At 43.2% G+C, this 13670-nt stretch overlaps 1 protein-coding gene across 1 annotated transcript in view; it reads right to left on the reverse strand.

The window, feature by feature from the left end:
• The window catches only part of VPS53 (VPS53 subunit of GARP complex), a 136514-nt gene extending 124977 nt beyond the window's left edge, over positions 1-11537 (reverse strand). Inside the window, exons 1-2 of the mRNA XM_044248201.1 lie at positions 11307-11537; positions 9243-9323 (exon numbers count right to left, since the gene is read on the reverse strand). Coding sequence (XP_044104136.1) covers positions 9243-9323; positions 11307-11393 — 168 coding nt within the window. The 5' untranslated portion in view covers positions 11394-11537. The remainder of the gene's footprint in view (positions 1-9242; positions 9324-11306) is intronic.
• Positions 11538-13670: the final 2133 nt, after the last annotated feature.

The raw sequence follows: 13670 nt of genomic DNA on the forward strand, positions 1-13670 counted from the left end.
TCTCTCTCTCTCTGCCTGCCTCTCTGCCTACTTGTGATCTCTGTCAAATGGATAAATAAAATCTTTAAAAAAAAGAAATAAAAAAACAATAAAAAAGTAATAGGGGTGCCTCGGTGGCTCAGTGGGTTAGGCATCCAACACTTGATTTTTTGACTCAGGTCATGATCTCAGTGAAATCTAGCCCCACCATGGGCTCTGCACTCAGGGCAGAGTCTGCTTAAGATTCATTCATTCTCTCTCTCTCTCTCCCCATCTGCCACTCACCTAGCTCTATAAATAAATAAATAAATAAATAAATAAAATCTTAAAAAAAAAAAAGTATAGCAGTTGTTGGCAACTATTGCAAATTCCAGCTTGGTATCTGTTTTTGTAAATACAGTTTTATTGGAACATAGTCATGTCCACTCATTTACCTATTATCCACAGCTGCCTTTGAGCTACAAGTGTGAAGCTGGAATAACTGCAACAGAAAGAGAATGGTTGGGGCGCCTGGGTGGCTCAGTAGTTAAGCATCCGCCTTCAGCTCCAAACTGTACAACTCTACTTATACAGTTCAAAAATAAATGAGACTATTCTCTCATGTTAGAAGCCAGCAGGACAGTAGTTATCTTCAGAAGGTAGTTACTGTGATGAGGTAAGAGGGGCCATCTAAAGACAAGGGCATCAGGGTGGCACAGTCAGTTAAGTGTCAAAAGATCAAGCCCCAGGGTGGGTACCATGCTCAACAGGGAATCTCCTTGAGATTCTCTGAGATTCTCTCCCTCTGCCCCCCAACACTCTCTAAAGTAAATAAATCTTTTTTAAAATAAGATGTTGTATTAATGTCTTTTTTCTTTTTATTTATTTGTTTCAGAGAAAGAGCATGACCAAGCAGGAAGAGGGGCGGAGGGAGAGGGGAAGCAGGCTCCCCACCGAACATGGAGCCCAACGCAGGGCTGGATCTCCCAACCAGGAGATCATGACCTGAGCAGAAACTAAGGAGTAGATGCCTAACTGACCGAGGTACCCAAGTACCCCACCCCACCCCACCCCACCCCTCCTTTTTTTTTTTTTTTTTTAAGATTTTATTTATCTGAGAGAGAGAACAAGCAAGAGAGTGAGAGGGCACAGGAGCAAGGGGTGGGGGAGAGGGAGAGGAAATCTCAAGCAGACTCCTAGCTGGGCACAGAGCCCATGCAGGGCTCGATCCCAGGACCATGAGATCATGACCTGAGCCAAAATTAAGAGTAGGATGCTCAACTGACTGAGCCACCCAGGCACCCCTAATGTCTTATTTTTTGATCTGAATGGTGGTTACATAGTTGTAATCATTCTGTGAAAATTCATCAAATTATATACTTAAGATGTATGTATACATCTATATTATACTGTATTTTGATGAATAAATCTATTTTTTTCTGAGTTTGTAGGTTCATCAGAAAAAATGCCTGGAAAGATAAATATTAGTAGCTTTGTAATCTACATAGTAGCTGTAAACTATGAAATCAGTAGCAACAGCTGTATCTAAGAAAAGGATTTAATTTTTTTCTTCTTTTTGCCTATAAGTACTTACTACTTGCTCTACACTGGCTATCCACTGCTACCGTAATTATAATAAAGTTATTTCTATTTTAAAGACAATGACAAAACAATGGGACTTCTTCCAACCTTAGCCAGCAGAAAATGTGAGGAAATGGTGCCCCCTAGTGGAATATAGTACAATTATAGAGCACCATTTTAACTCAAGTTGTCAAAATGTAAATTTTAGAACTCTTTCCCTTTCCCCCAACAGATATTTTACCTGAAAAGGAATCGGAGGTAATGCAGGAATTGTGTTTATAAATTGCTACCAGCAACCTCTGGTGGCAGGAGGGGGCCAGGAGCCTACCAAGAACCAGGTCACAATGTCTGAGATGTCAGACCAGGCCATTTACATCTTGTCTGTTCTGACAAAGGCAATGGTTGCTTAAAATTTTCAGAAATCTAGACCGAGGTGAAGATGAATCTCAGAGAAGAGAAGTTATTTTAACTGATGAATCCCCTGTCCAGTCACTCTCAAACCAGCCGGGGTGTAAGTCACCACCATGGAAAGGAGCTGAGTTTGTTGAGGACCTAGATTTGGCCCAGCTCTGCCACTACAAACCTGCTTGATGTACAGAGGGCAAGCTGTTCAGCCTCTCTGAATTTATACTTCCTCACGTATAAATTGGGCACAACAGTTCCTACCCTGACAATCTCTGCTGGAACCCATTCCCTTAAAAACATTTTCTTGTTTTGGTATTTAAAAAGAACTATTTTAAAAATGTTAACATTTGGAGAATCTGGGTGAAAGGCAGCCATGAATTCATTGTACTATTCTTGTATGTTTTCTGAGAATGGATAATTATACCAAAATTTTAAAACAGTAATCTAGGGACACCTGGGTGGTTCAGTCGTTTAAGCGTCTGCCTTTGGCTCAGATCATGATCTTGGGGGTCCTGGGATCCAGATCCATGCCAAGCTCCTTGCTTAGTGGGAAGTCGGCTTCTCTCTCTCCCTTTGACCCTCTCTACCACTGGTACTCTCTCTCTCTCTCTCGCTCTCCCTCTCTGTTTCAAATAAATAAATAAAATATTTAAAAATATTTGTAATGTAAAATTGTAAAAATTTTATTTTTATTTATTTATTTTTTTATAAAATTGTAAAAATTTTAAAAAATTGTAATGTATTTGAAATTGGTAAAACATGGACATGACCAAAAATGGCAATAGTACAAGTGAAGAAATAGTGAAAATCAAGGCTTCCTCTTCCCCTGTCCTGCCTGTCTCCCCCAGTTCTGCAGAGAGGCAACAGCTCTGAAATGGTTTCTTTTGTACCTTCCCAGAAACAATCTATGTATTTAAAGATTATCCATAACTTACATCCCCTGCTTTACGTAATGCGCAGTGTCTTCCATCATACTTTTTTCACTTAACAGTGGAAAGTCATTCCACAGCAGTAAATATTGCTTTGGGTGGTAGAGTAACCAATTCTTTTTTTTTTTTTTTTAAGATTTTATTTATTTATTTGACAGAGATCTCAAGTAGGCAGAGAGGCAGGCAGAGAGAGAGAAGGAAGCAGGCTCCCTGCTGAGCAGAGAGCCCGATGCGGGGCTCGATTCCAGGACCCGGGGATCATGACCTAAGCCGAAGGCAGAGGCTTTAACCCACTGAGCCACCCAGGTGCCCCAAGCAACCAATTCTTTTATTTATTTATTTATTTATTTGACAGACAGAGATCACAAGGAGGCAGAGAGACAGGCAGAGAGAGGCAGGCAGAGAGAGAGGAGGAAGCAGGCTCCCTGCTGAGCAGAGAGCCCGACGTGGGGCTCGATCCCAGGACCCCGGGATCATGACCTGAGCCGAAGGCAGAGGCTTTAACCCACTGAGCCACCCAGGCGCCCCCCAAGTAACCAATTCTTAATTAATACTCCTTAAACACGAAGGTCTTGCTTAAGCCATGACAGTTTTTCAAAGAAGAATAATTCAAAGTATGTATGCCTTCAGATATTCAACTGCATTTAAGGGAGCAGGGAATGGCCTAAATGGCCATAGTAGAAAAGTCTAAATAAATCAGGCCACATTTACTCGAGGGACTTTTATGTCACTACAGACACAGGGCAGGGAGTCTCTGAAACAAAGAATCCAGATCGGTGACCCTGGCTGCAGGTGATATATCCCCTCTTTGAGAATCACCCTTCTAGTGTAGGTATAATGCAGTTGTAGTTTTATTTTATCATTTAAAAATGTTTTAATTATTGAAAAGTATTTCCTGATTCTTTTTTTTTTTAAGATTTTATTTATTTGACACAGAGAGCGAGCACAAGCAGGGGAAGCAGCAAGCAGAGGAAGAGGGAGAAGCAGGCTCCCCGCTGAACAGGAACCTGATGCGGGGCTCGATTCCAGGACCCTGAGATCATGACCTGAGCCAAAGGCAGAGGCTTAACCAACTGAGCCAACCAGGCTCCCCTGGAAGTCTTTTTGAATCTAAAAGCAATTCTTGCTGATTACAGAATATACAGACCCCCCCCCCCCGCCACCCCTCCATTAGAAAATAATCAATCACCATTAGCATCTTGGTATATTGCTTTCTACAGTTCCTTCTAAGCAAATAAGTAGCTTAAAAACAAATTAACCTGGGATGATAAACAATCTGACATGTTATTGTTTTCACTTAACAACATACACCTAGAGCACTTTGGGGGGGTCATTAAAAATTCTTTAGATATAGCTTCACATTGAAAAGGAAAATTACCCAGAGCAGGCCCAGGCCAAGAGGCCCCAGAAGATGGAAAGTTACTAACAATAAGCTAGAGATCACCAGAAGCCCTACTGGGAGCAAGAAATAACCAGTTGCTTCTGCTTCTATAAACAGGCTTCCTGCCATAGGCTCCTTGACTACAGTTCCCACTTAAAGCAGTCCCTACTCCCCCAGTTTAAACCCACCCACAAGCCAGCAGCTTTGGAACCTAACTGCCTTCAGTCCCCTATAAAAGCCCTATAACCCCATCGCTGGGGGCCCAGAACTTCAAGCATGAGCTCATCTGGGTCCACTGGCCTAAAATAAATCCAAGTTCTCCTACTTCTCCAAAAGTCACTTGGTCTCTCACAGGTCTGATTATTTTTTTGCAACAACATGACTCTTCTTTCAAAGTTCTCGGTTATATTAGTTTTATATTCATTTTTAATAGATTTTATCTAGATTCCCCTAATTAAACCTCTAATGAAAACATGACAAATGATTATTTTCAGTTTTCTTCTAGGACACTAGAAGACTTTCCCAGATTATTGCTACCAAACCTGGCTACTCTTCAGAACTACCCAGAGAGCCCTGATAAAGAGAAAAAATGGAGTTCCTCCTACTTGGACCTAGGGAGTTAGAAACATCCAGGGATCTCCTTGCCTCCCCGAACATACCTCCAGGCAACCACAGACTTTCAAGTTACTGCTGTTCAAAAGAATTCACACACACATCCTCCTCCTTAGGTGACACTAAATTTATTCTTGATATACTGACATCTACTTTAAATATGCTAAACTTATGATTCAGAAGAATTTACTGCAGGTCCCTGACTTGGGTGGCTTTTGCCCAAGATCTAGCAAGAGATTTCTAGAAATTCTAACAAGAATTTCTAGAAAGAAATTCTAAATCATGCCACTATTTTCTGCTACCTTTCCATTAAGGTCCATGGGACTCTGGGTTGAACAATATATTGCTAAATGAAAATCCAGGATTGGGGAAATAAAGGTAACTTTGTGTCATAAATGTTCTTAGTTTGCTATAAGAAACTGCACTACAGGGCACCTGGGTGGCTCACTGGGTTAAGCAGTTAAGCATCTGCCTTTAGCTAAGGTCCTGATTGGGATTAGTCCTGTCTGGCACTGGACTCCTTGCTTGGCGGGGAGCCTGTTTCTTCCTCTCCCTCTGTCGCTCCCCAGCTTGTGCTCTCGCGCTCTTTCAAATAAATAAATAAAATCTTTTAAAAAAAAGAAAAAAAAAACCTTCACTACACATTATCATGTATGAGGAGGCATAATCAGTCAAGACATATAACTGCATCTGTGTTCTCATAAACGCGCAGTGCTACCTTCAATAATTTAAAATAAAATACATATAAAAACATACCAGGAAAAAGTAAGAACCTGGCGGTTTCCTGAACAATTTGCAAATCTACCAGTTATTTTGGCTTTGATGAGTCAGCCTTCTTGACAGGGTGGGGCAGATGACATTTTCACAGCTAAAACTGCTGTTTTTATACCAGTTGTTCCCAAATTTCTATCTCCAGCTAATTCCTAGAATTCCTTTCACAGAAAACAATGAGCTCTAAAGGCTATCTGTGAAATCTCAAAGACAATCACAGAGAATCATACCATTTCTCCAACGTCATTTTGAAAAATTAACATGTCCGTTAGAAAAAGTTCAGAAAGGATATACGCCAAGGGGCGCCTGGGTGGCTCAGTGGGTTAGAGCCTCTGTCTTCAGCTCGGGTCGTGATCTCAGGGTCCTGGGATTGAGCCTGGTCGGGCTCTCTGCTCGGCAGGGAGCCTGCTTCCCTTCTTCTCTCTCTGCCTGCCTCTCTGCCTACTTGTGATCTCTGTCTGTCAAATAAATAAAGGATATACGCCAAAATACTAACAATTATGGAGATTATGAGCTCCAGACTCAGATATTCCAAGTACATATTTCCACCTGGATGGCCCCAAAATGCTCAAAACATAGCTCACTCTTACAGCCTACTCCTACCCTATTTACCACTGAAGCTTACTTTTCCTCCTCAGGCCCAATTTTAGGTAAAGGTGTCAACATCTACCCAGTCTGCAGGCTGGAAATCAAAGCTCAAAATCCTTCATTTGGTGCATAACGTGCAGCTGAAATGCCATTTCTTCTGTGAAGTCTTTCTGGGTCCCTCAGACTTAGTAAGTAAGTGCTCTGTTTTCACAGTACACTACATGCTTCTTTCATAGCAATGCTACCACATTTGAGCTAAGCATTCTTTCTCCCTCTGGTCTTCCTGGTTCTCATCCCAAAACAAGCATGTTGGGGGTACCTGGGTGGCTCAGTAGTTAAGTGTCTGCCTTCAGCTCGGGTCATGACCCTGGGGTCCTGGGATTGAATCCCGAGTTGGGCTCCCTGCTCAGCGGGGTGTCTGCTTCTCCCTCTACCCTTCCTTCTGCTCGTGATCTCTCTTTCTCTCTCTCTCAAAGAAATAAATAAAACCTAAAAAAAAATACCCCCCAAAAAAACAAAAAAAAAACAAGCATGTTAACAAGGCGGTGAATACATCACTATTAAATGTTTAGAATGGTGTCTGGTACGCTCAATAAATGTTAATTATTATTATAGTGGTCGCAGAACTTAGGACTCTTTTGAGAGCAAGCAACAAGTAATAATAGCTATACAAACAAGTCGTTGCAGAGTCATAATAACTTACTGTTAATCTGCCAATGGTGTAACTAGTACCCATCAAGGTAGACTGGAAGGGCCACATCTATCCTGTTTACCCTCCAGCCCCCAATTTCCTGGAGAGTGAGACAGAAGAGCTGTTTTTCGATTTGAGGAAATTTTAGGTTATAAGTCCTTTCAACCACCAAACTCTGACTTTTGACTCCCAAACAGCTTTCCAGTCTTGCTCTCTCCATCCCCGTGTTCACTCGGATTCTCCTGGTCCCTCTTAAGTGATCCATCACAGCAGTCTACTAACTGGTCTCCCTGCCTTCCAGGTCTGCCTTCCCCCAGTTCATCCACCCCATTGCGGCCAGGTGGGATTTTGAAAATGTGGCACTCTGATCCAGTAATGACCCCGATGAGAGTCCCTGAATGAACACCCCTGCCTAGTCACAGTCTCTGGTGTAGGGTGTGCACATCCCCAAGAGGTTTGCAATAATGCTTATTACAGTGTGAAGAGACAAACATTAAAACCTCTGTTTTTATTATTTATATGACAAACACTACTAAAACCTCATTTATTTAAGATTGGTACTAGAATATGTGCATAAGATTTCGAGGGTATACAAGCTTAAAATTTAGCCCAGTGAAAATGAGTTGTGTGGAATGAATTCTACCATGAGGCGTGTGGTATCCAAAAGAATGCAGTCTGCAAGGCCAAAGAACAAAGTCCCTTCAGGTCCCTGGCTCTGCCAACCCCTTTAGCCCCCACTTCCTAGGAGGCCACGCTCCCTGTGCATGCTCTGTGTTTCTCATCTCTGAGTCTGCCCTGTGCTTAGAAGGACCTTCTTTCCCTATCATCCTGGAAGATTTGCCTGGTGGTTTACTCTGCCTCATTGTGTTCTGCCAGACTGCCACAAACCTGGCCACTTTATAGGTATCAAGTGTCAGTTTATAGGTTAAGTACCTCACACACAGAGACCTTCCCCGACCACCCATCTCAAGGAGCCCCTCCCCAGGCGGTCATGTTCTATCACTGTGCCTGCTTTTATCACAGCATCAACGATGGTTTTCTTATATATGTATTTGTTGATCTGTTTATTTTTTTCCTTACACTACACTCCATGAGACCAGAAACTTGCCTATCACATTTACTATTTCTCCCCAGTTTCTAAACAGTGCCTGACGCTTAGTAGACACTTAAAAAATGTCTCTTAAGTGAAGGAATGACTCCTTTAAGATTTGGTGGAAGGGCTCCCTCCTCTCTGAGGTTTTGATCTTCTGAAGAACTGTTTCCCTGTTCCTCACTAAACCATTGCATAACTCTCTTCCAGTATTCACCAATGTCTCCCCCGAACCTTGATCACGTACACTTCAAGGGAGCATGGATTAGGCGTCATTCATTTTTGTGTCCCCAGCACCTAGCACAAGTTGACCAATAATATCTGACAGGTGCCCACTGAACCACTAAACATCTGCTGAATTCATAAATGAAAAACCAAGAACTCTAGCTGGTCTCCCAACTCTACTTTTTTTTTTTTTTAAAGGAGGCTCCACAAGCCCAAAGTGGGCTTGAACTCAGGACCCTATGATCAGGGACACCTGGGTGGCTTAGTCGGTTAAGCGGCTGTCTTAGGCTCAGGCATGATGCCAGGGTGCTGAGATCCAGTCCCGCATGGGGCTCTTTGCTCAGCGGGGAGCCTGCTTCTCTCTCTGCCTCTGCCTGCCACTCTGCTTGTGCTCTCTCTGACAAATAAATAATAAAATAAAATAAAATAAAATAAAATAAAATAAAATAAAATAAAATGGACCCTAAGATCAACAGTTGGAGGCTTAACCAACTGAGCCATCAAGGTGCCCCCCAGCTTTGCTGTTTCTACTTCTGATCTACTTCTCACCAACACACCCATAAACCAATTTTATAAGAAAAACCCATCTGGCAAGTCACAAGCAAGTCACCCAACACAACAAAGTAAAAAGTAAAGTCTGAAAATTTACATCTCGTAACAGGAGTGAAAGTAGCATTATGATTCCTGGGTTATCCTGCCCTCTTCATCCCACTCTTCCCCATTAGTTTCAAAAATCCTTTCTACTTCCCAGTATACTATGAATGTGGGGGTAGTCTTACAAGCTAAAGGTGTAATTTCTAATAATATGCTCACAAGACAAAGAATTCCACTCTCACACAACAGTATTTTGTATTAAGATACCCCCCACCCTCAATCCGTTACAGTGGGGTTTGATTTGAATTTACCTCTCACTTGTTGATCAAGTCTCCTTAGATTATGTAGTATAACACACCAATCATAACACTAACAATGAGACAGAAACCACTGGCATGAAGGAAACACTATACTTACTTGTTCTGTTGGGAACAGGGTATTGATATACTCCACGGCATTGAAATCTGCTCGATCTAGAGGATCCTGGCTTGGAAATACCTACAAAAAGACAGGGGATTTAAAATAACTGTCATTTTTCTGTCTTGTTTCATGTGTTATTTCTTTCCTTCCTATTAAATGGTAAATTCTTTGAAGGCAAAAAAAAAAAGAACAACAACAAAAAATATCTTTTCATCTTACAAGGCCTAACGCACAATTGCTCAGTAAAATTATCTGTTAAAGTAAATCTTCAATTTTCACCAACATCTGTAATTTTAACATCTTGGTGCCACTAACAGAATGTGCGACTATGGCAAGTTCCACAGATATCAACAAAATCCCATGGACAAGGAAAAATAAATGGGCATTGTCCACTATCAGATTAAATCAGCTGATGACATGATTGTACTAAGGAAGCCTTGAGAAAAGACTTACGCACTATGACTCTGGGAAGGCTCAGCATTAGAATTCACTATGAATCAAAGCAATTTTTAGGCTCAGACAGGGTCAGGAAAATGGAGCTTGCCTTTGGGAACTGTCCATCCCTTTAACAGAAGAAAGAATACTGCCTTCTGAAAAATAATTCCCTTCAAAAACTACAACTTGAAGAATATATAACAAGCAGTCGAGGGGCACCTGGGTGACTCAGCTGGGTAAACGTCTGCCTTTGGCTCAGGTCATGATGCCAGTGTCCTGGGATGGAGCCCTGCATCTCCCTCTGACTGCTGCTCCCCCTGCTTGTGCACGCTCTCGCTCTCTCTCTCTCTGACAAATAAATAAATAAAAATCTTAAAAAAAAAAGAAAGAAAGAAAGAAAGAAAGCAGTCGTGTGATCACCTGAATACCAGATTTCACCAGTTCAAGATGGTCATTCTAAAAACCAATTCTTTTCTGATGTCTCTTATTAGATAAACTTATGCCAGAACTCAGTCTTATTAAGAAAGAGCAAAAATGTGCTCTTCTAAAATTCTTGCCAAATGGTAACTGACTGAATTGTTTGTTTCTTCTACTAGAACCCACTAGATCCAAAGAGAAAATGAAATGCATGTCTTTTTCTGTCCAGTGGAGGTGGGTGGGGAGCTGTGTCTTGAACCACTAAACCTTTGCCCAGAAGTCCGGCATCCTCAGGATGTGCCAAATGTGCTTTGTATGGCTAATCCAACCACTGCTAGAAAAACACACATCCAAAAATCTATAAATGGCACAGTACAAATAAATCAGTACAGTGACAGACCTCGATTAAGTGTTAATGCTCAATAAATATTAGCTATTAGTAATGATAATAGCAATGCTTTACTTCAGAAAACTTCCCAGTGGTCCCTAAATGCGGCATAAACTTCCTTTACTTAAATCTTATCCCCTACACCACTACCTTTAAAGGATATCCTCTCCCTTTATCAGGAGCAAAACTCTGCACAAGAGACTAAATGACTATTTCTAATATCCTTACTCTTAAAGACTCAATAAACTTGAAAAGAGAATTTAATCAACCAAAAAGTCCTTGAAGGGAAGAAGGCCTCCGGGCAATATCCTTCAATCCAATCCAAATTAATCAACAGCAGGAATTCTCAACCATTTAAGTATAGTAAAGGGGTCCTTTCCCAACCGTGTCCCCTCTGCTCAGTGATCCGCTTCAGGTATTAAAGTTGCTCCTCCCCTCAATTCCGAGTCCCTCACAAAGGGTTAGACTGAGACTCGGGAGCAGCGGCACACCAACCTGGTAAATAACCCCCCACAATCTGAGGTTGGTGTCCGTGAACTCCTTTTTTCCAGGTTCATGCTTTCAAGGGTCACGGTTTCTCTGCCCAAACAAGCGAGTACGCCTTATCCTCCAAAGACAACCAAGGCCTAGAAAGAGATCTCTCCCTTCCTTCGATTCAGAAACCCCTTCCCACCACCACCTTCCTCAAACCTTTCCCTTCCCTTCATCGCCTAGCTCCCACTTCTCCGTCCCAAGACCGCTTCCTCCACCTTCCACCCCGGGTCCCACCCCCAGACTTCCCCGTCCTCCGCTCTCCTCCCCTCAGGGGGCAGAACGCTCACCTGCTCGATGGCGAGCTGCACGTCAGGCGTGAGCTGCAGCACGGCTTCCAGCTCCTCCACGAACTCCAGCTCCTCCTCCTCCATCATCCCGCTGCCCAGCTCTCTCCTGACGCCCACCTCAACCCGGAGTCGCTCCTCCAGCCGTCACCCAAGCCCCAGAACCACAGCGCTCTCCTTGCAGCGTTCAGGAAAACCTCCTCTCTGTCAGCCAGCCGGGCACTTCCGGAAAGCCAGGCCCTTCCGGAAAGCCAGGCACTTCCGGGATCCCGGGCACTGTGGGATAGCGGAGGACTGACCTCTGATCGCCCGGAGGAGGCATTCCCATCACATTCCGAGTCTCCAGGGGCGGACTTGTGGTCCGGCGGTCCCTGCCTGCCTTCAGCTCTCCTTAACATGATGGGGTCCCGCTTCACCTCGCCGAGGGCGCGCCCCCCACTGAAGGCCCCGGTGTTGAGGAGGGCCTGGCTGCCCTGGCAGGACCCCCAGTGAGGGTAAGCCCCAACAGCGTCGCGACGTACAGATAGCAACCCTCACAGGCCGCGAAGCCGGCGATCCTACAGCTCCCAGGGCCCTCTTGATCAGTGTCCCCCAGGTGTCCCCCTGCCACCGGGGGGAGAAATGACCCCAGCTGGTAAGTGGCGATGTTGCCAAGGACAGTTTTCGGAGGGATAGCGTCCACTTGACAGTTAAGTTCTCCATGTGCCAAGCCTCTAGTCAGGGTTTTCTGGGGGTGTCTGCAGCTTCTCCATGGGGGGGGGGGAGGGGGTATGGTGGGCGTGAAGAGCTAGATTAGACAGTGCTCCGCCGCTGGGGAAATGTTTACTTTTTGAGACTCAGTATCTAGAGCCTAAGTCCCATTCCAAGACTGATAAACTGTGCGTTCATGAGCAGATCACTCCGGCTGCCCTGCTTACCCCGCAAAGATAAAAAGCGCTATGCAAATTTAAGCTAGTAATACAGGTAATATTAGGGTGTCTAGCTCTTGTGCACCGCAAAGGAAGGAGAGGCCAGATCACCCTGTGGAACCACTTTTCCTCCAGACACTTAAAACAATGAGGCGATGGCAGCCAAGGAAGAGTTGTTTTACCAGTTAAGCATTGTGAAATTGCAAAATGGAAGAGTCCCTGGCCCCACTCAGCTTTTTGTTTTTTCCTTAGTTTTATCGAAGTCGTTTGTAGTAAAAACATGGAAGCGATTTCTAACCGTAAGGGGAGGGTTAAAAATGTAACTGGGCTGTACAATAGAATAAATAGTTTTGACTCGTGAAATCATGGTTTTGAAAGTTACTTGCAGGGAAAAATGTGCTTAATATATGCCATAAAGTAAAATGTACATTTGAGGGGCCCCTGGGTGGCTCAGAGGGTTAAGCCTCTGCCTTCTGCTCAGGTCATGGTCTCAGGGTCCTGGGATCGAGCCCACATCAGGCTCCCTGCTCAGCGGGGAGCCTGTTCCCCACTCTCTCTCTGCCTGCCTCTCTGCCTACTTGTGCTCTCTCTCTCTCTGTGTCAAATAAAATCTTTTAAAAAATGTACATTTGAGAAAGCAAAAATGTACAGTGTGGTCCCAGTTCATGTGTAGTTTGCACGTATAAAAATGATAGCAAAGAAATAGTACTGTTCTGTGGGTGATGGCATGTGCACTCTTTGTACATTTTCCCAAAATGTCTACAAATAAACTGTCATACTTTTGTAACACTTTTTTGAAAAGGAAAATGTAATTTTATCCACCTGTTTTGGGTCTGTATCTTTTATATGAGGGCGTAATTTACATATAGTAAAATTCAGCTTCTGGTTTATAATGCCAGGAGTTTTGTTAAGTGCATATAGACATGTCACTACCACCCCAGTCAAGTCCTAGGACAGTTCTGTCATTCCTCCAAATTCCCTCATACTCCACCCCATTGCTTGGCAACCACTGACCTGATTTCTGTCCCAACAGTTTGGCTTTTCTAGAATGTCATATAAATTCAATCATATAACATGTGGCCTTTTTGAGTCTGGCTTCTTTCACCTAGCATGAACCTGTTGCGTGTCATCCATTTTGTGCATCGTCAGTAGTTCATTCCTTCTTGCTGGGTGGTATTCTGTGTAGCTATACCACAATTTATTTATCCATTCCTTGTTTGAAGGACATTTGGGTTGTTTCTAGTTTTTGGCAATGATGAATAAAGCTGAATAAACATTTGTGCACAGGTTTTGTATCAGCCAAAGTTTCCATTTTATTTGGGTAAATACCTAGAAGTGGGATTGCTGGATTGTATCGAAAATCTCTGTTAAACTCTGTAAGAAACTGGTAAACTCTTTCTCCAAAGTGGCTGTGTCATTTTTGCATTCTTACCAGTGCTGTATGAGAGTTCTGGTTGCT

The sequence above is a fragment of the Neovison vison genome, chromosome 5, assembly GCF_020171115.1.
Source record: "Neovison vison isolate M4711 chromosome 5, ASM_NN_V1, whole genome shotgun sequence".
NCBI classification, from domain to species: Eukaryota; Metazoa; Chordata; class Mammalia; order Carnivora; family Mustelidae; genus Neogale; species Neogale vison.